Raw genomic sequence first — 23,748 nt, 5'->3', positions numbered from 1 at the left:
ATGGGTCTGGATACAGCATACCGATGGGTTTTGGCTTTTTATCCAGTTAATAATATATATGAGTTTAATACTGCCATTTGATGCTAGCTGGCTGTTTTGCCCATTAGTTGATGTAAGTTCTTCATTATGTTAATGCTGTTTACTTTTTAATATATTTTTGGAATATTTTTGGAAAGGCTGATACTGGTTGTTCCTTTATATGTGTAGTGCTTCTTTCAGAAGCTCTTGTAAAGCAGGTCTGGTGATGGTGAAATCTCTAAGTACTTGCTTGTTTGCAAAACTTTATTTTTCCTTCACTTGTAAAGCTTAGTTTGGCTGGATATGAAATTCTGGGTTGAAAGTTCTTTTCTTTAAGGATGTTGAATATTTGCCCCCACTCTTTTCTGGCTTGTAGGGTTTCTGCTGAGAGATCTGCTGTAAGTCTGATAGGTTTCCCTTTGTGGGTAACCTGACCTTTCTCTCTGGCTGCTCTTAGTATTTTCTCCTTCATTTCAACCCTAATGAATCTGATGATTATGTGCCTTGGGGTTGGTCTTCTTGAGGAATATCTTTGTGGTGTTCTCTGTATTACCTGGAGTTGAATATTGTCCTGCCTTACTAGGTTGGGAAAGTTTTCCTGAATAATATCCTGAAGAGTATTTTCCAACTTGGATTCATTCTCTTCGTCACATTCAGGAACACCTATCAAACATAGATTCGGTCTTTTCACATAGTTCCATATTTCTTGGAGACTTTGCTCATTCCTTTTTATCCTTTTTTCTCTAATCTTGACTTCTTGTTTTATTTCATTAAGTTGGTCTTCGACCTCTGATATCCTTTCTTCTGCTTGATCAATTCGACTGTTAAAACTTGTGCATACTTTGCGAAGTTCTCGTGTTGTGTTTTTCAGCTCCATCAATTCACTTATATTCCTCTCTAAATTGTCTATTTTTGTTAGGATTTCATCAAATCTTTTTTCAAAGTTCTTAGTTTCTTTGCATTGGGTTAGAACAAGTTCTTTTAATTCACAGAAGTTTCTTATCATCCACCTTCTGAAGCCTACTTCTGTTAATGGAGCACACTCGTTCTCCATCAGGCCTTGTTCTGTTGCTGATGAGGACCTGTGATCCCCTGTAGAGGGAGAGGCATTCTGATTTTGGGTATTCTCAGCCTTTTTATGCTGGTTTCTTCCCATCACTGTAAATTTATCCACCTGTCATCTTTGTGATTACCGACTTTCAAATTAGGTCTCTGAGTGGATGTCCAATTTGTTGATTCCCAGTGCCAAAATCTGAGCAATCTACTGCACCGGCCAAAACAGCGGTGTTAAGATTGATGGTGCTTTTCTGCCGGGAATCTCCAGTCTAGCTCCCTTCTTGAGTCCGTCCTTCAATCAGCTGAATAGGCGATTCTGTCTTCCCGGAGCTCCAAACAACATTGGCCAAAAGGAGACCCAGTCCCGCTCACTCTGCACCAAGAACTGCCACACCGAGGCACCGGCAAAACCACCGCACTGGCCACAAGAGTCATGCTGGCGACCCATGGGACTCCTCCGCTGGGAATCTCCTGGTCCATGAGCAACAAAAATTTGTCTGAAAGTGTGGCATCCTCTCGTTCTCTGCACTTTCACTGAGAGCTACAATTCCAAGCTGCTAGTGATCAGCCATCTTGGATCTCTCATAGTCTTCTCTTTCAAGAATATTTTCTCTCCTAGTTCCCTACAGGTGGCATGCTCCCAACTCACTGCCTCTTGGACCTGATTCTCTTTGTCATTAGCACCATTAATTGGGGAGCATCCGCAAAGCACATGATCCAAATCTAATGACCAAAAGTAAATCAATTCAGCATTGGCCGCATGTACTTAATACATGATAGCCATGGTGCCTGGCTCTGGGGATGCAAAGATTAATAAATACAGTCAGTCCTCAAGTAACAAACAATATGTCGACGCCTTTGATTGTCCCTTGGTTCTTCATCACTTGCGTTTACTCTTCTGTTAAGAGTAATTTGTGCTTGAGTTCTCTCTAGAGAAGAACAGCATTTAGGCAGAAACATTAGATGGAGATGCTCACAATATTCCAGTTCATGTTGGGCTCTCCCTCCCAAAATCTTTAGTACAAATTGCTTTGTATCACTGACTCTGCCATATGACATAGCATTTGTTATATTTCTTTATGATTAGATCCTTTAAGTTCCGTTATTTTTTTCCATCAACTGCATCTTTATCCACTGTAAATTCTTTATGCAATAAACATACAGACAGATAAGATGGCAAGCTGCTTTGAAAGGAAAAAGAAATCCTGTCATATCACTGTTAAAAATGTATAGCATTCAACAAACACCCTAAACTGAATTGATTGAACTCAACTGAATTGATAGTGTCTTCTAATATTCTTTGGTATCTCAAAGTTACAAATCTATGAGGTTTGTATTCCATTTGGTAAATACATAAATATATCCTTGAGGTGTTTTATTTTTAAAAATTTAGAGCAACTGAAAATAAGCCTATGAACTATGTTTTTTCATGTTCTTGACTTTATTTACATACTGATTTTTATCATTTTAACTTTTATTTTAGATTCAGGGGGTCACTGTGCAGATTTCCTGGATATATTGTACCATGCTGATGTTTGGGGTACAATTGATCCCATCACCGGGTACTGAGCATAGTACCCAATAGCAAGGTTTCTTATATGTACTTTATTTGATAAACACATTTTGAAAGCTTGACTGGGATATTGTTTCAACATTTAGCTTTCTAGTAACTTTAGCTTTTCCACTTTCACTGCCTTTTACTCTCTGGATTTGAAAATGATTACCTCTTTCATTCAAAAGCAAAACAAAATGATTACCTATGATGTCTAAATTCTCAGCTATGAGGGCACTCCCAGTTCTCAATTTATTGGTCCTCTCTTTGGCACTAAACTCTGCTGACTATGCCATATACCTGGAAACTTCCTACTTTCTTAGCTTCTATGACAACATTTTCTCTAGTTCTTCTCCCACCTCACTAATTTTCACTTTTAAGTCTTCTTTTAAATATTAGTTACTCTCAGAACTCTTCTTTAAAATACACTGTTCCTCCTTTTGATGTGGTTTCTTACCTGATCTCATCAATTTTAATTAATTTAGTTTTATTGCTTATATTCTAGTTACAGTTACAGCTCCAGCTAGTCGACTTGACCTTGTTCTCCAGCTAACGCAGGTACATATCAAAAACAGCCCTTTCCCCATAAGGCCTGCCTCTCCTCTGAATATATACATTCAATTAATGTCCCAGAAACTTGTGGCTTCTTCCTGCCCTTACCTGGAACATCCAATCAGTTAATCAATCTTACTCATTACCTCCTTGTTGGTCTTCTCATACTCAATTATACCCACCTAAAAATAAGGCCCTAGCCCTGATGCATGCACACATCTTAAATCTTATTTTACATTACTCCAGCAAGACTGAGCTCTGTGTCTATGAAATGTGTTAGCACACCTAAAATACTTACAGTAAGCACTCAATAAATGTTAGCTGCTATTACTGTCAGAGGCATTTGAACCAGAGAAACTCCATCTTGAATAGGGGCTGGGTAAAACAAGGCTGAGACCTGCTGGGCTGCATTCCCAGGAGGTGAGGCATTCTAAGTCACAGGATGAGACAGGAGGTTGGCACAAAATACAGGTCACAAAGACCTTGCTGATAAAACAGAATGTGGTAAAGAAGCTAGCCAAAACCTACCAAAACAAAGATGGTGGCAAAACTGACCTCTGGTCATCCTCACTGCTCATTATACACTAATTACAGTGTCTTAGCATGCTAAAAGACACCTACAAGGTCTAAAAAGGAGAGGAACCCTCAGTTCCAGGAACCACCTTCCCTTTCTCCCCTTTTCCAGTCAAAGGGAAAAAGCAATGAAGCAGGAAGAGACCCATGTGTCACTATCGGTGTGAAACTAAAACCATGCTGACAAACAGGCCTCAGATCTATCACTTAATAATCAAGCCAAACTACCTGTGCAGCATGGTAGCATACAGCCTGGTCCTTAGGAGGTATTTAATAAATATCTACCTCTTGCTTAGCGTATAATCAAGAAATAACCATAAAATAGCCAACCAGCAGCCATTGGGGCTGCTCTGCCTATGGAGAAGCCATTCTTTTATGTAAAGCCATCCTTTACTTGCTTAATAAACTTGCTTTCACTTTATGAACTCACCTAGAACTTTTCCTTGGTCCAAGAAGCCTCTCTTGGGGTCTGGATAGGACCCCTGTCCGGTAACAGTACTATTACTACTACTCCCACTAGTGCCACTTTCGCTTTCTTTATTTTTATTATTAGTTCTCTATGTTTATCATGCTATTTTGCATGTTTGTGACTTTACTGATGCTATTCCCTCTCCATGGAATTACTGTTTTTCTCTAACTCCTCACTCTTAAAAGAATTTTTTTTAACTTTTGTTCATGTTCTTTCTCTTTCAGGAGACCATCTCTAGTATCTCAGATCAGGCTAAGTGCTCATATCTGGGACTTCATTGTAAACCTGTGAAAATTTTGACTAATCTATCTATCTAGGTAGACAGATAGCTAGATAGATCTAGGTAGATAGACAGATAGATAGAATTTAATATGTTGCATTATAATTATCAGGTTTTGCCTGCCATTTAACTATAGCAAGAGTCAGCAAACTAACCCCCTGTGGCCAATCCAGTTCACTTCCTGCTCTTGTAAATAAAGTTTTATTAGAACACAGACACACTTGTTTGTTTATATATTATCTATGACTGCTCACATGCTCCACGACAGTTTGATAGTCATGATAGAGACCATATGGCTCATTAAACCAAAACTACTTACGGTCGGGTCCAGAGAGTCTCAGCTTCGGCACTATTGAGATCCAGGACTGGGTAATTCCTTGTCACAGAAGGGCTATCCTATGCATTGTAGGCCTACAGTGTGGTAACATTCTTGACCGCTACTCACACCAGTGGCATCTTCCCTTCAATATCCCTTTACTCCTCTCCAACCACTCCTTCACCCCAGTTTTGACAACCAAAACAGTCTCCAGACATTGTCGAACATCTCTTGGGGCAAACTTGTCTCCACTTGAGAAACCACTAATCTGGCCCTTTATAGAAAATGTTGTCAACCCCTGAACAATAATATCTTTTAGGAAAGAAACTGTCCAGTTCATTTTGCATTCCAAACACCATGCCTAAAACATAATAATAGAAGCTCATTAAATCAATCACTTAAAGGTAATTGAAAGATCATAAGACACTGCAAAGCAATTTAAACTTCATAAGCATTTTAGACCTGAATGGGACACTGGTGATCATCAAGCCGATACCTGATTTTACAGCTAAGTTTTGCTTCCTTGAACATTTTAAACATCACCCATAAGAACTATTACATTAATATCTATGAAGAAAAGTTATGCTAAGAAAGATAATCTATCACAATCCCATTTGATTGCCAGGAACTTTAAAAATGTGAAATCACTGCATTGATATTTCACATATGCACATATATTTATCCATGAGTGCGTTTTTTTCCTACTATGTCTATAAAGAAGAAATTATTCTCCTTTGGCAGATGGGATCATTTCAATTGTGGTCAAAATGTAATATGGAGAAACAGTAACTTTCTTACAATCAATCAAGAAATTCGTTTGGGGGATATAAATTACTTTCTACTCTCTTTAATAATTTGATATTATATACAGCATTGCTGTAACTACAAAAATTCTGTTTTCAAAGGGATGGTATGCATGCCAGAAAAGCTAACAAATGACGATGAGGTACTGTAAGCACCAACTGAATGACAAAATAGCTAGTATTTCTTGAGCACTCACTATGAAACAGATTCAGCTAAAGGTTTTATTGCATCATCTCATTTGATCCTGATAAGAAGTCTAGGAGATAAATACTATTAAGATACCAGTTTTATAAATAAATAAACTGAGTTTCAGATGTGCTAACTAATTTGCCCAAGGTATGTAGGTAGTAAGTGGAAAAACAAAAATTTGAACCTGGAAGTCTACCTCCAAATCTGAGCTGACACACCCTATATTATATAAGCGTGCTTAGAATTCAGAAGTGAGAAAAGACCACTGTTAACCCAGAGATCAGTCAAGCAGGTGACCATGAGATAGGTTCTATCAGAAAGGGTAAGCATCAGACAGAAGAGAGAAAGGGAGAAATTCTTGGCTAGAAGAACCAAACAAATGAGTTATAGAAGAAAAAACTTAAAACATGTATTTAGAATAATAGGAAAAGACCACTCTGGTTACATTTAGGGAGGAACTATGAGAAGGTGGCAGCAAAGTAGAAGACAAACTGCAGAAGGCCTTGAGTGGGAGGCCGAAGAAGACATGTTCTGGTGGACACTGGATGTTTCCAAAGAATGGCACAAAGAGCAAAACGGGGCAGAATGCAGCATGGAGAGAAAGCAGAGAGATCAGACGTAGAAAAAGTCATCATGACACCATAATAGGTGAAGTACTACAGGACAGAGGGAGAGGCAGAAGTGAAGGGACCAGGAAACAGAGGACAGAGATGAGTGAGCAATACATAGGAAATTGCCAAGGGTATTTTGTGTTTGATTAAATGAGGGCAAATGGGAAGAAGGGAAATGAGAAGGAAAGACCACATCTCACTTTGAGGTTTCTAACTCGAGTGCATAGGTAATAATAGTATGAGCTCTTCTAACCCTATTGAATTCTACATAACCATGCCCCAACCTTCTTACACTTAGCACACTGGACCCACCTCTCTCCTAGAAGTCATGGGTCATCCTATGCTACTTTTCTTATCTTTCCTTTTTCAAACCTTATAACTATTTTGTTTTGCCTTTTTCCCTACCATGTCCTGGAAAGAGGCAGTTTTTATCTTCCTGAGCTTAAGAAGGTGCAGGTCCAGAGAGGGGTTTTATAAAAGGATAGACTAACACTTGTTTTTAACTCTGAAAAGAAGAAACAAATAGGCAAATATCAAAGGTGCAAAAAAAAAGTTCTAGAGATCTGTGTACAACCATGTGAATGTCGTCAAAAATACTGTAGCATACACTTAAAATTTTATTAAAAAAAGCAGATTTAGGGCTATGTGTTTTTTTTAACTACAGCTTTTAAAAGAAAAAAATACAGATACGTACTGCAAAAAAGAATGGGAATAACTGGGTAATTCAAGAGCTGAAAGGGAGAGAAGGAGAGGCTGAGCACAGGTAACAGGTGAGCTTACAAAGATAGACACCTCACTTTCTAGGATAAAGGGAAAGAGAAAATCAACCTAGATATGAGATAACAGGCAGATGAAGACTCTGAGGTAGAGATAAGCTTGATAAATTGACATTGCCTAGCCTGGCTCTTTTCAGAAAAGCATCATATCCAGCCCTAGAGATTTCTTTCCTTTCATTACCTCTCTCGCTGAGCCATGGCCACCAGCGCCTCTTGGACTTTTCTTGAATGTGCCAAGCTTTTCCTTGCTTTAGGTCCTTTTTGTTCTAGTAGCTTCCTCTGATTGGAATGGCCTCTCCCCAAGATTTTGGGTGTGTGACTGAGTCCTTCTTTCATCTCAGGTCTCAATTATTACATCCTCAGAGAGTCCCGCCCTGACCACTCAGGCTCCTGGATACCCACTCACTATCTCATTGATTCGGTTTGGCTGTGTCCCCACCCAAGTCTCATCTTGAACTGTAGTTCCCATAATCCAGCAAGTCACTTATTTACTTATTCATGAATGCAGTAAATATTCATGGAATGCCTACTCTGTCATAAAATCTGTTCAAAGAGTGGGAGTATGTGGTGAATGACAGCATGTATAAAGTCTATGAGCCTATGAAATTCACATTGTGGTTGAAGGAGACTAAGAATAAATGCAAAACAGCTAATTAAGATACTTTCAGATAATGATAAGTGGCATGAAGGAAATGAAATGGAATAATGGGTATATTAGTCCATTCTCACACTGCTAATAAAGACATACCTGAGACTGGGTAATTTATAAAGAAAATAGGTTTAATCGACTCACAATTCAGCACAGCTGGGGAGGCCTCAGGAAACTTACAATCATGGTAGAAGGGGAAGCAAACATGTCCTTCACATGGCGGTAGCAAGGAGAAGTGCTGATGAGAGGGCCTGTGTCATGAGAGGGACCCGGTGGGAGGTAACTGAATCATGGAGGTGGTTACTCTCATGCTGTTCTTGTGATGCTGAGTTCTCACAAGATCTGATGGTTTTATAAGGGGCTTTTCCATCTTTTGCTTAGCACCTCTCCTTGCTGCTGCCATGTGAAGAAGGACATGTTTGCTTCCCCTTCCATCATGATTGTAAGTTTCCTGAGGCCTCCCCAGCCATGCTGAATTGTGAGTCAATTAAACTTCTTTTCTTTATAAAGTACCCAGTCTCAGGTATGTCTTTATTAGCAGTGTGAGAATGGACTAATATACCCATTATTCCATTTCATTTCCTTCATGCCACTTATCATTATCTGAAAGTATCTTAATTATCTGTTTTGTATTTATTCTTAGTCTCTTTCAACCATAATGTGAATTCCATAGGCTCATAGACCTTATATATGCTGTCATTCACCACATACTCCCAGTCTTTGAACAGATTTTATGACAGAGTAGGCATTCCATAAATATTTTACTGCATTCATGCATAAGTAAATGAGTGACATGCTGTTGACAAAATGAATATAAGCAGAAATTGGAACTTTGGAACAGTAATTCCATCACTGATGTTCATGAATACTTATTAATTTATTGAAGAATATTTCCCACCTGTTCTTGTGTCAGGACCTATGTTTAACTTCAAAGGGAATGTGCAGTCTACATAAATCCTTGTTCCTGTCTTCTAGAAGCTTAGTCTATTGAGGAAACATATGAACAGTGCATATTAAAGTGCACTGTGATGAAGACTATAACAACAATTGCAATGCACTGAAGTTTTGAACTGAGGGCTATAGGAGCATATAATAAACTACTTCTAACTTAAGCAAGGTTAAAACAAGAAGACAATTCCACTAAAGTGCTAAGGGTACTAGAGTTCAGAGTCTGACATGTAAATGTAGAGGGTTAAAGAGTAACCATGAAGTAGGGGACACCAGAAGTATGTACCACCCTCCCAAGAAGTTTTTCATTGAAAGTAAGGAACGAGCTCAGGTGTAAATTGAGCAGGAGACAGTATCAAAGAAATGATTTTGAGTATGTCTCTAGCTGAGGAGATGGAGCAGAGGAGAAGGGGAGATAGAAGATTAAGAGAGGAAAGCTTTAAAGGGCTGAATCTCAAAGAAGGCAAAAGAAGAGAGGAAAGTTTATTGTGTAAGATGCGGGGAAGAAGGTAGCAATGAGAGTCTTTGAAGGTAAGTTTTAAGGTGGAGGGAGAGAAGCTTAGCAAGCATTACCTGAACAGTTTCTATTTTCCCTACAAAGTATGAGGTAGAATATCTGCTGGTGTTGGTTGGTGAGGGAAAAGCTGAGGGAGAGGGAAGAAGGAGAATTTTATTGGTTGATAGTTGGTGTGCAATGTTGCTGCCCTAAGCAGCATCTTCACTGATTTGTGATGTGAAAAATGTGTCCTTGTATCTCTCTTAAAATCTATGCAGAAATGATTTGTGGCACACGATCCACATGAGGAACAGAAGACAAGGTTACAAAAGCACCATAACACTAATGGAATAGTTGTTTCTGCATTTGCAAAACAATTTTTGAAAACATAAGCTAATTAATTAGCTCAGTGATTGCTTTATCCCTGTAGGTATATGTGTACAAGGACTAGGGGTTTTTTTAAATCTCCTTTGAGGCATTCAAAGACGCAAGAGATTTTGTCTCAGTAGGAATGTTGTGGTAGATTACATTTGCTGTAAATAAGTGACATTTTTAGAAAGCAATGAGTTCCACTGAATTTATCTTGACAAGCAAAAAAAAGAAAATGCAAAGCTAAATAAGTGATTCCCAAGATCAGACTGAAAATTCATAATAAGTCTAAAAAGTAGCTGCTCCTCATTCTGGTGTTTTGAAGGCATTAAAGGCAAATAGCTCCAACTTCATGGAAAATATTAGGCTGGGACAAAAAGAAAAGATGTGCTGCCCATCTCAAGATAAAACTATTGCATTGCTTGTCATTTATGCCAAGAGCAGCAACTTCCCTCTCAGGTTCCGTTATGAAAATCATTCCTCCATTAGCAGGTTGAACAATATCAATTTGTCCAAAGTGGGAAATCGAGCAAAAATGGCCTTCCTCTCAGTACAGTCAATGGCAAGGTAAAAGAAATAGGTAATTGTATCTAGTCTCCCAGAAGAACATTTCTGCCTGATTAAGTGACCTTTCCTATGAAGTAGAGCCTCTAAGTGGGAGTGACAGATGATTCCTTACAGTAAGTTTAACCACAGAATTCCCAACCTTTTCCAGAGGAGCTTATTTCCCTTTCTTCATCACTATTATGACTGAGCTCGTAGAAAGAGCAGCAATAACAGGACGTTCACAGTATTTACATCTCAACTCCAATACTTAGAATGATGTGAATGGGCAAGACACTCACTCTCTTTAAATTCAAGTTAGTAACAATAATAAAATCCAACCCATAAGTTTTTTGTGAGAACTAAATTAGGGAATACATTTGAAGTACATAGCACCATGTAGAAACACACTTCACGTGTTCACATTAAGTGTTCAATAATTGCTAGTCTTTATTGCCACTGCTCTGATTATAATTGCTGTGGTTGTAATGGTTTTTGAGATAATCAAGTAAAGGACTGAGTAATAAATTACTCTAAGTGAGTAATAGGTGATGGTAGTGTCTGGAAACCTCAACTCCTACCACAAGGGCAACCCAATAAATGTCTGTGGGACATGTAAAGTCAACTGATTTGGAGATTAATGAGGAAAATCTTTCACATGATGAACCTGAGCTAATCAATTAGCCTCCTTCTTTCTTTGCAGATAGGTCATTTATCGTAGAACTGTAGATGTATTAGAAAGGAGCTGATAAAATCAAGACCACTCAGATGATTCCAGAATCCCCTCAATAACCTCAGCAAAGTGGTTGCTCAGTTTCTACTTAGATGCTTTGTGTGTCGAAGAACTCATTACTTTGAAGGCAGTTTTGGACAGCTCTCACTCAATGTTCTTCCTTATGTTAAGTACCCAGCTTCCACTCATTAGCCTTGGTTTCCCTTCTTAAGGATATACGGGCCACATTTTATTCCACTTCCATAGGACAGTCTTTGATGTATGAAGACAACTCTCAAACCTTGGGCAGAGGCATCTTCACTTTCTCAAGTTAAAAGACCCTGGTTCTATCAGTTAACCTTTTTTATGTTAGGATCTTGAATGCCTTAGTTTTTATGTTTTTAGAGCTAAGCTCTAAACATGTTCTAATCTGTCAATTAGTTATCATTTTAAAAGCTTATTTTCAGCCAGGCACGGTGGCTCATGCCTGGAATCCCAGCACTTTGGGAGGCTGAGGTGGGTGGATGACTTGTGGTCAGGAGTTTGAAGCCAGCCTGGCCAACATGGCGAAACCCCATCTCTACTAAAAATACAAAAATTAGCTGGATGTGGTGGCATATGCCTGTAATCCCAGCTACTTCAGAGGCTGAGGCAGGAGAATTGCTTGAACGTGGGAGGTGGAGGTGGCAGTAAGCTGCAATGACACCACTGCACTTCAGCCTGGGTGACAGAGCAAGATGCTGTCTCACAGAAGAAAAAAAGAGCTTATTTTCCATTTCCAGTAATTATACTAGCACATAGGGACCACAATGATGATATTAATAATTATAAATAAAATTTGCTGAACATTTTCTACATCAGCTATTTCACATGCATGATCTCAATACAACAGCCCTATCAAGTAGGTATAATTATTTTTCCCATTTAATAAGTAACTGAAGGTTAGCTGTGTTACCCAGCATCATACAGCTAATGGGAATAGAGTTAGGCTTTGAAGCCAGAAACTCTAACTCCAGAGCCTGCTTATCTTAACCAATAAATTACACTGCAGAACTGTTACCTCCTTTGTTTTATAGGTCAGACCTCTATTAATTCAACCTCAGATAACACAGATGCACAATTTCTACCATTTTTCATCCCTGCCATCCACAAAGTTAACAAGCCATGTTCTCTCATATCTCTTCAAGTCCGTAATATAAATAAGCTTTGTGCTATCTAACAAAAACTTTCATATAGGCCAAAAAAATCCACTTAATCAGGGCCCATTGGTATTTTAATCACTCAATAACTCTTGTATCCAACCCCTATTGCTCCATCTTATTAATGAGAATATCACAAAATGTGTCATCAAAAACTTCACTGCTATTTAGCTAGATGAGATCCATAGCACTATTTTAAGTCATCAGTAATACTACTGAACGAGTATATGAATTTGATTGATACCATATAGCTTTTCCTTAAGTGTTCTTAATTAATCATGGCAGTTATGTTGATCACTGTTTTCCCTGCTATGAGCCCATACATTCTGTTAATATTGTTCTCCAAAATCTTACCCAGATTCCCGTTCAATTCATAAGTCCATTGTCTGCGTTATCTACATTTTTCTATCTTCTAGGCTTTAGGAAGCTTCTCCACTTACTAGCATTCCTCCAAAACAACCAACTGGATTTTAAAAATTGCATTTACAAAGTCTCTCTGTATCCTGGGATATCATTCATCTGAGGCAGGAAATTTGAATTAGTACAGAGCCAATTATCTGATTTGTAAGATCCTCCAGTATTGTCTGTCTTGCCTTGTGCAAGGACTTACCTTTTGTCAGCAAAAAAACAGGAGTGAAATAAGAAGGAAAAATGAGGAATTCTGCTACACCACCTAGGGCTTCCTGCTGCAAATGACAGAAAATAAAGCCCCAACTGGTTTAGGCAAGAGAAGTACTTTATGCAATCATGAGTGGAAATTAAGGGATAGTCTAATTTGAAAATCCTAGGACCTTCAAAAATGTCACTAAGACCTACTTTCCTCCCATCTTTTGGCTATGATTTTCTCCATCCTGGCTGCATTTTTGGTCTCTGTGGTGGCAAGAGAGTGGCCAGAAGCTTAGTTTAACACCACTCCAAGTTCTAGCCCAAAGCAGGAGAGAGCTATTTCCCTACGACATACAGACAAAAGTCCTGAGCCTGTTGTTATGGATCCAAATTGGTTTAGGAGCTCACCTATGAAGAAAGCAATCATGACCAGGTGAATAGGAGTCCCCAATTGATTTAGGGATCACATGCTCACCAATGGAGCTGGGAGTGGAGCAGATGCTACTGAATCATTGGCTTGAGAATGAGTGGAATAAAAATCAAGAAACATGTATCAGATGAAGGCAGAATGGATACCAAGTTGCTACATATATATATATATATATATATATATATATATATATATATATATATAATAACATATATATATTTCCATCCCATCAACACCCCACCAAGTATAAGCAGCAAACCCTTCTTCAGTAATTTCATCATGGCACTAACTGAAGAACTACTCTCTGTCTGTTGTAGCACTGCAACATCAAAGATCTTTGAGATCTCAGTGCTCCTTACTCTTCCTTAGGTTCATATCACTTTTTTACAGCCACCCTTTGCTAAATGCTCACACCTGGTTCCTACTGAAATACGCCTCAAATGCATCCCCATCCCCAGTAGCTCAGGGTGTTGCTCGTTCTTCTTCTGTGCCTCTATATGTTATGGGTCTAAATTGCATTAGGAGCCCACCTATAAAGAAAACAACCATGGCCAGGGAAATGGGAATCTCTAATTGACTCACATTGCCAGTCTCTCTCTCCCTCTCCCTCTCCCTCTCTCTCTTTTTTTATCTCTCTCTTTCCTGCCCTGACCATTGAAATTCCTTGTAATCCAGAAAGTTATCTCTTTTCCAAAAGATTCAATTTATCCTCTTTACAAAAATTTCATTCTGAAATTGAATTACCCGACATTGTCAATATTTGACTTTTTTTATTACCTCACAAAACAACAGCCATTTTGTTTTTTGAGACACAATCTTGCTTTGTTGCCCAGATTGGAGTGCAGTGGCACCATCTTGGCTTACTGCAGCCTCGACCTCCCAGGCCCAAGTGAACCTCCCACCTCCCTCCAAAATAGCTGGGACCACAGGCGTGTGCCACCACGCCCAGGCAATTTTTAAATATTTTTTGTTGACACACAATCTCCCTCAGTTGACCAGTCTGGTCTCCAGTTCCTGGACCCAAGCAATCCTTCTGCATCAGCCTCCCAAAATGCTAAGATTATGGGCATGAAACACCATGCCCAGCCAAAAATAGCTATTTTTTAATGGTTAATCCATGTGTAGTTTACTAGAGCTGCCATAACAAAATACCACATACTGAATGACTTAAACCACAGAAAGATATTTTCTCACACTCCAGGAGGCTGGGTGTCTAAGTTCAAGGTGTCAGCAAGGTTGGTTTCTTCTGATGCCTCTGTCCTTAGCTTAGATGGCCATCTTCTCCCTCTGTCTTCACATGGCCTTTCCTCTGTGTATATCCATGTCCTTATCACTTCTTCATGTGAGGACTCCAATCATACTGGTTGAGGGCCTGTCCGTATGACCTCATTTTATCTCAATTACTTCTTTAAAGGTCTTATCTTCAAAAATATTCACAAACTAAAGGTTAGAACTTCAACATCTGAACTTGTGGAGGACACAACTCAGCCCATGACGAGCCCATAAGTAGCTCCTGAGAGGCAGTAACTGCTTTTTCTTTTCTTCTGCTGCCACGTTCCTCCATTTCCTCTGATTTACATCTTCACTTCTTTCCACTTCGCTCAAATCTTATTTCTTCTGGTCACCTTTTGGTATTGGTTCTTCCATTCTGTCAAGACGTTCTTATCGCCAAACCCACAGATTGCTTTTCTGCACATCTTTCTTTTTTGTTGTTGTTTGTTTGTCCTGGCTTTATGTGAGCAGTTTTGTCCACTGTCCCACATCTTTCTTAATGGAATAAAACTTACCCTGCTCCCCAAAATCTAATGAACTATAATTTGTGTTTCTACACTACATTTACAAGGTCTGACAGCAGTGTGCATTTGGATTAGCAGGGATTGCTATCTTCATTTTACAGATCAAGACATGGATATCCAGAGACATTGGATAATTTTCTAATTAACATTAGAACTGAACCTGGTAGCAGGTCTTTGTAATTAAACTCTCTCCTAACTTCTGCAGGTTTTTAATTGCAGAAACGGTGAAGAGCAATAAGTGGTTCTTTGGCCTGAACTAATTGATTTGATTTCAATTAATAATATAAATAATAACTACATTAACATTTGTATAGTTTTATATTTTATAAAACACCTCCATTTGTCTAATCCCATTTGGTCTCTACAGAAAAATACACGAAATCAGTATTATTCTCTCTCTTTATAGATGAAGAAACCGATCTCAGAGCAGTCGAGTGGCTTACTAAAAGCTATGCAACTGGCAAGGAATGAGTCTAGGCAAGACTCAAAGCCTGGGCTCGTGCTTCTAAAGCCCGCCCTCTTCTCATCTCCCATGTTGACTCTAAAAGCCTCACCTGGGCTTTTCAAGCCCTGCGCTGCACAGTAGTCTTAATGATAGAAAAAGGAATGTGTAGGCCCAATGCTATGACCTGAATTCACCTGCTTATGGACAGAGGCATTTATCACCACTTAAGAAGTCAGGAAGGATACCAAAACAACAGCTAGGGAAGAAAACAAATTAGAGAAAAAGAGAATGGAGGGGGAGGAGGGAGGACAATGAGTAAGGAAGCAAGAGGACAACTCAAAAGAAAAACCAGAGAAGAAATTAAGTGATACCATGAGAGATAGCAACAAGAGAGAGCAAACAAGACCGGGTAAAATAAAATGAGTATTTTTTTTAAGGGAAAAAAAGAGCAACAACAAACACATTATCCCAAAGCCCGCAGGTGCCAGCAATTCAAATAAACGTATAGCAATTAACAGAATTAACACAGCCTTAAATAGCTTGGCTCACCAGATGTGGACGCCTATCAGGGTTCTATAAAATGTAAAGTTATTACAGATTAAGCTATTAATCATCTGTTCAGAGACCATCTCTGGCTGCAAAACTACATTCGGTTTTAAATGGCTAATAATCACCAATGGATGCGAAATGTAATATGCACAATGACGTTCTATCCAATCCTTTTTCCTTTAAATATGTGTTCTATGCTCCCAATTCTCCTGCTTCTCCTTCCTCCCCATTAGTGATACCAGGAGGAAAGAGAGGTGAGAGAGTCCAGTCCCAGAGGTCTCAGTGGCACTCATGCTTCTCCACATGGGCAAATGGAGGAGAAAGGAGGATGGTGTGCAAAGAACCAAGTCAAATTACACAGAATCTTCAACCCATGGGAGGATATTGTGATGGGCTCGAGTCGCCTGACGGAGACACTGCTCATGCAACCTGGTCTTGGCCTGGCCTTCCTGTATTTCATTTGTCATTGAACGGCTCAGTAATGCCAAGGACAGAGGAAAAGAGGAATGCATGTTGTCTCAGGGAGGGTCTCTGAAAACTGAAATGGGAGTCAGATGGAAGCAGTTTTCTGTAGAAAGTTTAAAATTCAGAGAGGCAGCCTCCAATCCAATGCTGAAGCTGAGGGACCACCTTTTCTATCACTGATCTTCAACTTCCTAGGACAAAAATACACATCAGGGGAAAGTGGTAGATGAATTAACATTACTTCTCAAAGAATGAAGGCCTGATGGATAACATGCCAATCTGACCGTGTTCCACTGCTTAGGATCCTTCAATGGCTTCCCCGTTACCTACAGAACAAAGTCCAAGGGTATAGCCTGAAATAAAGCCCCCTATGAAATGGTCCCTACCTAACCGCAGCTCCCAATCTTATAATTTGGGCCTTGGAATTAGCAAGCTGTTCGTAAGTTCCTCACCCAGACACCAGGACATGCCCTATCTCCGTACCTTTGCTGATGCTGCCCCTCATCCTGGAGCACCTCTTCCCCCATGCTTCTGTGCTCCCTTCTACTTGGCCTCAAGCACCTCACCTTGGGATGCTCCCTGAATCTCAGGATGTAGTAGGTCCTTCTCCTGAGCAGCCCCAATGTAACTGAGAATCCCTCATGTTGTACATTAACTGTCATTTACTGCAATTATGTGTGTCTGCCTCTCCCCACTAATGTGAGTTCCTCTAAAGCAGGAACCACGTTTGACTCATATTTATAATTTAGCACAGTCCTTGGCATATTGTAGGTTTAGAAGACATATTGTCTGCTATGCACTGAATGTCAGTGTTCTCCAAAGTTCATATGTTGAAATCCTAGCCCCCAATGTGACAGTTTTAAGAGGTGGGGCCTCTGGGAGGTAGTCAGGTCATGTAGGTTGCTCATGAGTGGGATTGGTACCCTTATAAAAGGCACCCTAGAGAACTCTTACCCTCTTTTTTCCATATGAGAACACAATAAGGAAACAGCAGTTTGCAACACAGAAGAGGTCCCTCACGAGAACCTAACCAGGCTAGCACACTGTTCTTGGACTTCCAGCCTCCAGAACTGTGAGAAATAACTTTCTGTTGTGTATAAACCACTCAGTCTATGATACTTTTTAATAGCAGTCTGGACTTACACATTGTGGATCTAAATTCCACCAGATTTCAGAGCTCCATGAGGTTAGTGATTCATTAATTTATTTATTCCAGACATACTTATTGAGTACATTGTTTAATGTCAGGGTCCATTCTAGGTGCTGGGGAAACATCTGTAAGCAAATAAGACCTCTGTCCTCATGGAATTCACATTTTAATAAAGGAAAACATTATGTCAAATAAATGACCAAAGGCAACAAACGAGGTAATCATTGAGGGCAGGCGGGATGAGTTATCCCTATTTTTGCATTATGAGAGAATTTAAGTAGGGCAAACCTCAGAATAATATTTTGTCCTGACAGTGATTTGCTAATATGAGAATTATAGAGATTACATGTGCTAAAGGATAGTCACTAATAAACTATTTTATATAATGCAATATATAATCATTAATAATTATTATAAGCAAAAACATCATATTTTCTAATGCTGTATGATTTCACTTTTATGTACATCATTTCATTTTTTTTAAGAAGAATACAACAGAGAATTTTTATTATCTCCTTGTTATAGGTTAGAAAATTGAGACTGGAATAAAATCAGTGGCTTATTCTAGGCCATATAGCCAGTGATAAAGCTAGCATTCCTAAGCAGATTTTCTGATTTGAAGCCCAGTATTCTTTTCATTATACTATGATGCCTCCCTCACAGCCTTTTCTATCTCATTTTTCACAGAGGAGCTTCCAATCATTCCTCTTAGTCTTGCTGAGGCTTTTAATATCATCTTTTTCTCATATCTGAGAGCTGAGGGGGAGAGAGAGAAGATTCTTGAAAGTTTCAACCGCTGCCATGTCAAGATGTTCTTTAGATATCCCAGGAAAGTCAAGTGGTCAATAGTGCCTAAGAGCATTCATTTAGGAAAGATATTTATTCATTTACAACCATGTAATTTCACTCAGCAAATATTGACTGAGAGCCACGAAGTGCCAAGAACCATTCTAGGAGTTGGAGACACAACAAGAACAAACATGAGACAGATACACTAAAACGTGAAAACATCAAAAGGAACAAGATGTTGACTTCGTGATATTTAAGTGGACACAAATCTTATATTGAAAACGAAGGTATGTAGAGAACCGTCACAGTCTGACGACAACATGGATGCCTTGTCGTAGCTCTTACACTGGTATTAAGTTAGGAAGTATATACACAAGTAATATCCAGTCCCGTTGGCACAATCATGGAGCCAGAACTTAGCTTTTAGATGTGAAGTAATTACAGTCCTAATAGACAAAACCTAATAAGATAGACAAAACCTATCTTGTGCCACACACAAAGAAATATTGATGATCTGGAGCAGAAATCGCATAGGCCCATCACCATGTTTCTGATTTGAAGAAAATTACACATAAAATCACTTAGCTTTATTTAGGACAACTTAAAGCCACAAATAGCAAGAGAAGATTTTTTTTCTTAAGGCAGCAAGAGGGAAGGAAAGGGAAAGAGGGGTCGTGAAATAATTAGAGACTGTTCTGTGGTTTAAGTGGGTGAGTGGGGTTTATCAGGTAGCTGAATCCTAACATAGCTGGAAGCCTTTAATGCTTGCCGATTTATCAAAATCAAATACCAAGAACAAGAGAAGAATCTCCATAGACCTGCCCACAGGAAAGTGAACTGTAATGACTAAATGAAAAGAAATAATACAGCAGCGCTACATTAGATTCAAAATGATCTGTTCAAAGTACTCAGACAAATAAGACTTCCAAGTCCCTTAGAAAGACTACCATGCATACAGGAAAAAAAACAGACAGGTTCTAGTTTTGCCTATCATTTCCATTAGCGTTTTGAATTTTCCTTTTTCTATCTTGGTCTGAATTTAAATAAACATTTGTGCTACTAGCTAAGATAAGGATATATTTTTATCACCGATTATAGTTATTTTTCTATTATCGACACTGTTTTTCAGAACTGCCTTTACCTATTAAGCTATTAAGTAATACTTCTGACAGACTTTTGAAGCTTTCTGCTCTCTATTTGGGCAGCATAAATGCATGTGTGTGTGTGCGCGCGCACGCACGTGTGTGTGTGTGTATTTTATTTTCTTTAGTTTCCACATGGATAAAGTCATCAGGGACATCTTTGTGTTTTTATGAGACTTGTTTCAAAATGTCCAGGGCATCCTTCCTGATTAATAGATAGATTTGTGGTTGGGAAATTGCTCCTTTGTCTCTAAGTATATAATGGAGAGGTAGCTCAATACAATTGTGTGTAGGAGAAAATTAATCCTAAATGCCAAACCTAAATCCTGTCTTGGAGAAACTCCATGCTCAGGACTGTTGCACTGCAAAACTGAACGAGAACTCCACAGCAACCAATGCCTCCTTCATTCCTGAGCCACGTCCTTGGTAACAAGAATGTTGCAATCTTTTTCTGATGAGAGTGCAATTCCAATGTAGTGTGATTTAGCAGTGTTTAAGAGTCTTAGCCAGGTGTGGGGGCTCACGCCTGTTATCCTAGCACTTTGGGAGGCTGAGGCAGGTGGATCACGAGGTCAGGAGTTCAAGACCACCCTGACCAACATGGTGAAACATCATCTCTACTAATAAATGCAAAAATTAGCTGGGTGTGGTGGCACATGCCTGTAATCTTAGCTCTTTAGGAGACTGAGGCAGGAGAATCACTTGAACCTGGAAGATGGAGGTTGCAGTGAGCTCAGATCGAGCCACTGCACTCCAGCCTGGGTGACAGAGTGAGACTCTGTCTCAAAAAAAAGAGCTTTCAGGGTTCATTAGATAGTGCATAGTCTGTATCTTTATTCTATCCAAATAGGGGTAAATCCCAGGGAGGAAGGGCTCTATGCCTACCATAATTCCATCAGAAATGATGACGAAATCTCTGAAACCAGCAGAAGCATATGTAACATCCTGCAGAGAGATGACAGCACTCTTTGGGTGCTCCTATTTCGTCCTACAGGCTGACAACAATACAAAGCTATAACTGGGTTTTCCCTCCTTTATCGTGTCTCTCTTTTCTACCCCTTCCTTCTCAATTTCACGTGATTTATTACAACAAGGCCTGGCTCAAATGTCACTCCTTCTCTAAAACTGACTTCCACCTAAAATTTATGTTTCCTCTACTCAACTAGAGCATTTTGTCTGTGGCACTGAATGCATGCTCTCCTATGCTATACTTACTCACTTACTGATCTCAACTCCCTTCCTACAAGACAAAGCCTTGGAGCATGGAAATCATGGCTTAAAAAGAGCCACCAAGTATAGTTACAGCACAAAAAAAGGTACCCAGTGATTATTAGATAAGTGAACAAATAAATCCTTATTATGCATCTACTATGTGCCATGCTTAACAGACACAATTCATGTCTGGACAAGGCTCACAGGGTAGTGACATGAATGAATGCATGGACAATGCCATCTCATATACAAATGATGCTCAATCAATTTCAAATAACCATAATAAGAATAAAACATATGCCCCGAGAGAAGACTCATAAGATGTCACAAGGGATTGTTATCTACAAGAAGGAACACTGTTAGCTTCTCAAGAAATTTCCTCAGGGAGGTGGTATAGGTATCTTAGACAATCAAGCTTAGCTTAAACAAAATGTTCAATGCACTCCTTTGATGCCACGGTGTTCTGAAAGAACTCTACCAAATTAAGTCTGATTCTTTTTGCCTCAACAATTGACCTTAGAGACTGAACTTACACTTGGCCGAAGCTCCTTTGCTCTCAGACAGAGGTCGCAACACATCAGCTACAATGGTAATAAACGAGTAATGGCAAAGTCCCACTGTTTTTTCACAGCAACTAGCTCTCAGGGAAGAAGAAGAAAAGGAAAAAACAGTTTTCTGAGCCTTAATGTTACATTATGAGAATTTTCTTTCATCTCAAATAATGAGACCCTTGGGAACACCAGGCTTAGTGGAGGTAAAATAATACATATGTTACATTTTAGATGGGGCACACAACAACAAATTGAGCCACTTTTATCTAGAGCTTTCCTATTTGCCAGGTCAAAATCACAAAATCAAACTTTACACTCATCTAGTTCCGGTGATTTCAACTGTCTTTCATCTGTGTGATTGCATCTAATTTATAAAGCACAGCCATCTGTGGGATAAGAGCCTCCATTTGTTGGATGAGGAAACAGAACCACAGGGTACTTGATATGGTTTGGCTGTGTCCCTACCCAAATTTCATCTTGAATTGTAGCTCCCAAAATTCCCACATGTTGTGGGAAGGTGCCAGTGGGAGGAAGCCAGTGGGAGGTAATTGAATCACGGGGGCGGGTCTTTCCCATGTTGTTCTTCTGATTGTGAATAAGTCTCATGAAATCTGATGGTTTTATAAAGAGGAGTTCCTCTGCACAAATTTTTCTTCCCTGCCACCATCTAAGACGTGACTTGCTCCTCCTTGCCTTCCACCATGATTGTGAGGCCTCCCCAGCTACATGGAACTGTGAGTCCATTAAACCTCTTTTCTTTATAAATTACCCAGTCTTGGGTATGTCTTTATCAGCAGCATGAAAACGGATTAATACAGTACTAAAATGACAAACACAAAAGTCATGCAACCAGCTTAAGTGGGAATCAAAACGTAGGAAACCTACTTCCAAGTCCAAGGTTGTTTCTGCTGCAATCTATTACCTCATAGATTTGAGGACATATACAGTCATTGATTTAGACATGTCACTTGTTCATAAACAAAACAATCACATGGTGCATTAAATAGAGTTGGGTGAACTTTACCTCTTTAAGGCAGCCCATGAAGTTGTTGCTGACGGGGGAGCCAGGCAAGTCAGCGGTACTTGGGCTTCCTCCCACATAGAAGAAGTCGTCCGAGCCCAGCATGGTGTAGTCCTCTTGAGTGTAGCCCGTCGTGGTAAGAATGCCATCCACAGAGATTGTCACCTGGTGGAGGGACATAGGGACAAAAAAAAATCCCAACAATGACCTTATGGTCCTATCATAACCCAGTGGCTTCCCCTACTTGTGGCATCACTTTCATTAAGATTTTCATGAGGTATACTTTCTAATTTGGTTGGATTTTGGTATGTGCAGCCAAGTTCCATTTTCTGGTCTGCCTCCCTGGTTCTCAAGCCTTCAGTGTTCCCCTGCGGACTCATGGAAGACTTTGTTAGAATTGCCAAGCTGGGCACCTTGTTCTACCCATTGCAATCTTTACACAGTCAGGCTAGAAAATGGAACCATCCTCAGACGATATCACTTGTCTCAGTTCATTGCTAAAATGATTGTTTATTTCTTACATGATTGTTATTCATGGTGGTCGTGAAAAACAGCAAAGAAGACATTTGATGATGAAGTTTGTTAGGGGTTGGTCTTTGGTTGTTGATGGTTTTATGTTTCCTTTTTTCTTTTCTTTTCTTTTTTCTTTTCTTTTATCTTTATTTACTTTTTTGTTTGTTTGTTTTGTCTCACACCACGCTGACAAACATGCATTCAGGGAGGGAAGGAAAAGGGTCTTGATTCTGATATGGTCATGGATGATACATGCCATGGGCTACCCCAGGACACCAACCCCTCCCCTCCCTCGGCTGCCATCACCACCTCCAAGAGAAAAAAATGACTCAAACCAAAAAGCCAACTCTAACAACAACAACAAAAAAGAATGATGAGGAATAATAACCAAAACAATAAAAATAATAATGCCCGCAGAAAAGAAATAGCACCCTTTTACCCAACATCCATGAAAGGAGCAGAGGGCAGAAAGAAACGATGGGGCCTCAAAGCATGCACACAACATACACCAATATACCCATGCAGAAATTATCTGGAACCAAGAGAGAAGGTGGAAGAAAAACAAAACTGGGAAAGGAGGGGAAAAATTGGGGAAAGAATCAAAATCCACTCCACACTTACATGCATCGAATAAACTGAAAAACAAGATGGAAATGAAAACAAAAATTCAAAACTAAAAGGTACTCTTTTCTCTGCCTGCCACCTCCCTTACTAAATAAAAGAAAAGAAAAGAAAAGAAAAAGTCCAAACCCAACCCCAAAATATATGAAAGATGAAAGGAGAATGAAGAGTTGGGGGAAACAAAAGAGAAGAGAGTGAAATTGGGTCGATGGTTGGTAGGTTGTTAGTAATGAGGAGGAAAATGAGGAAACAAATTCTGATGTGGGCAGGAAAATTCACGAGACAGGAACATGCCATGCAGAGTTTGTATGGAGAACATAATTGGTGGATATCCTTTTGGCCACGG

At 39.4% G+C, this 23,748-nt stretch overlaps 1 protein-coding gene across 27 annotated transcripts in view; it reads right to left on the bottom strand.

The window, feature by feature from the left end:
- NRXN3 (neurexin 3) overlaps positions 1–23,748 on the bottom strand; it is a 1,680,301-nt gene that overhangs the window by 1,182,965 nt on the left and 473,588 nt on the right. For all 27 annotated transcript variants that reach the window (XM_064375089.1, XM_064375093.1, XM_012476808.3 and 24 more), the window contains one exon: positions 22,272–22,433. In XM_064375089.1, the coding sequence (XP_064231159.1) occupies positions 22,272–22,433 (162 nt within the window). The remainder of the gene's footprint in view (positions 1–22,271; positions 22,434–23,748) is intronic.

Source organism: Aotus nancymaae, unplaced genomic scaffold (assembly GCF_030222135.1).
Source record: "Aotus nancymaae isolate 86718 unplaced genomic scaffold, 86718_ANA_hifiasm-v0.15.2.pri h1tg000011l, whole genome shotgun sequence".
Taxonomy (NCBI): Eukaryota; Metazoa; Chordata; class Mammalia; order Primates; family Aotidae; genus Aotus; species Aotus nancymaae.
Note: the sequence above shows the minus strand (reverse complement) of the source record. Positions and strands in the feature narration are given on the sequence as shown.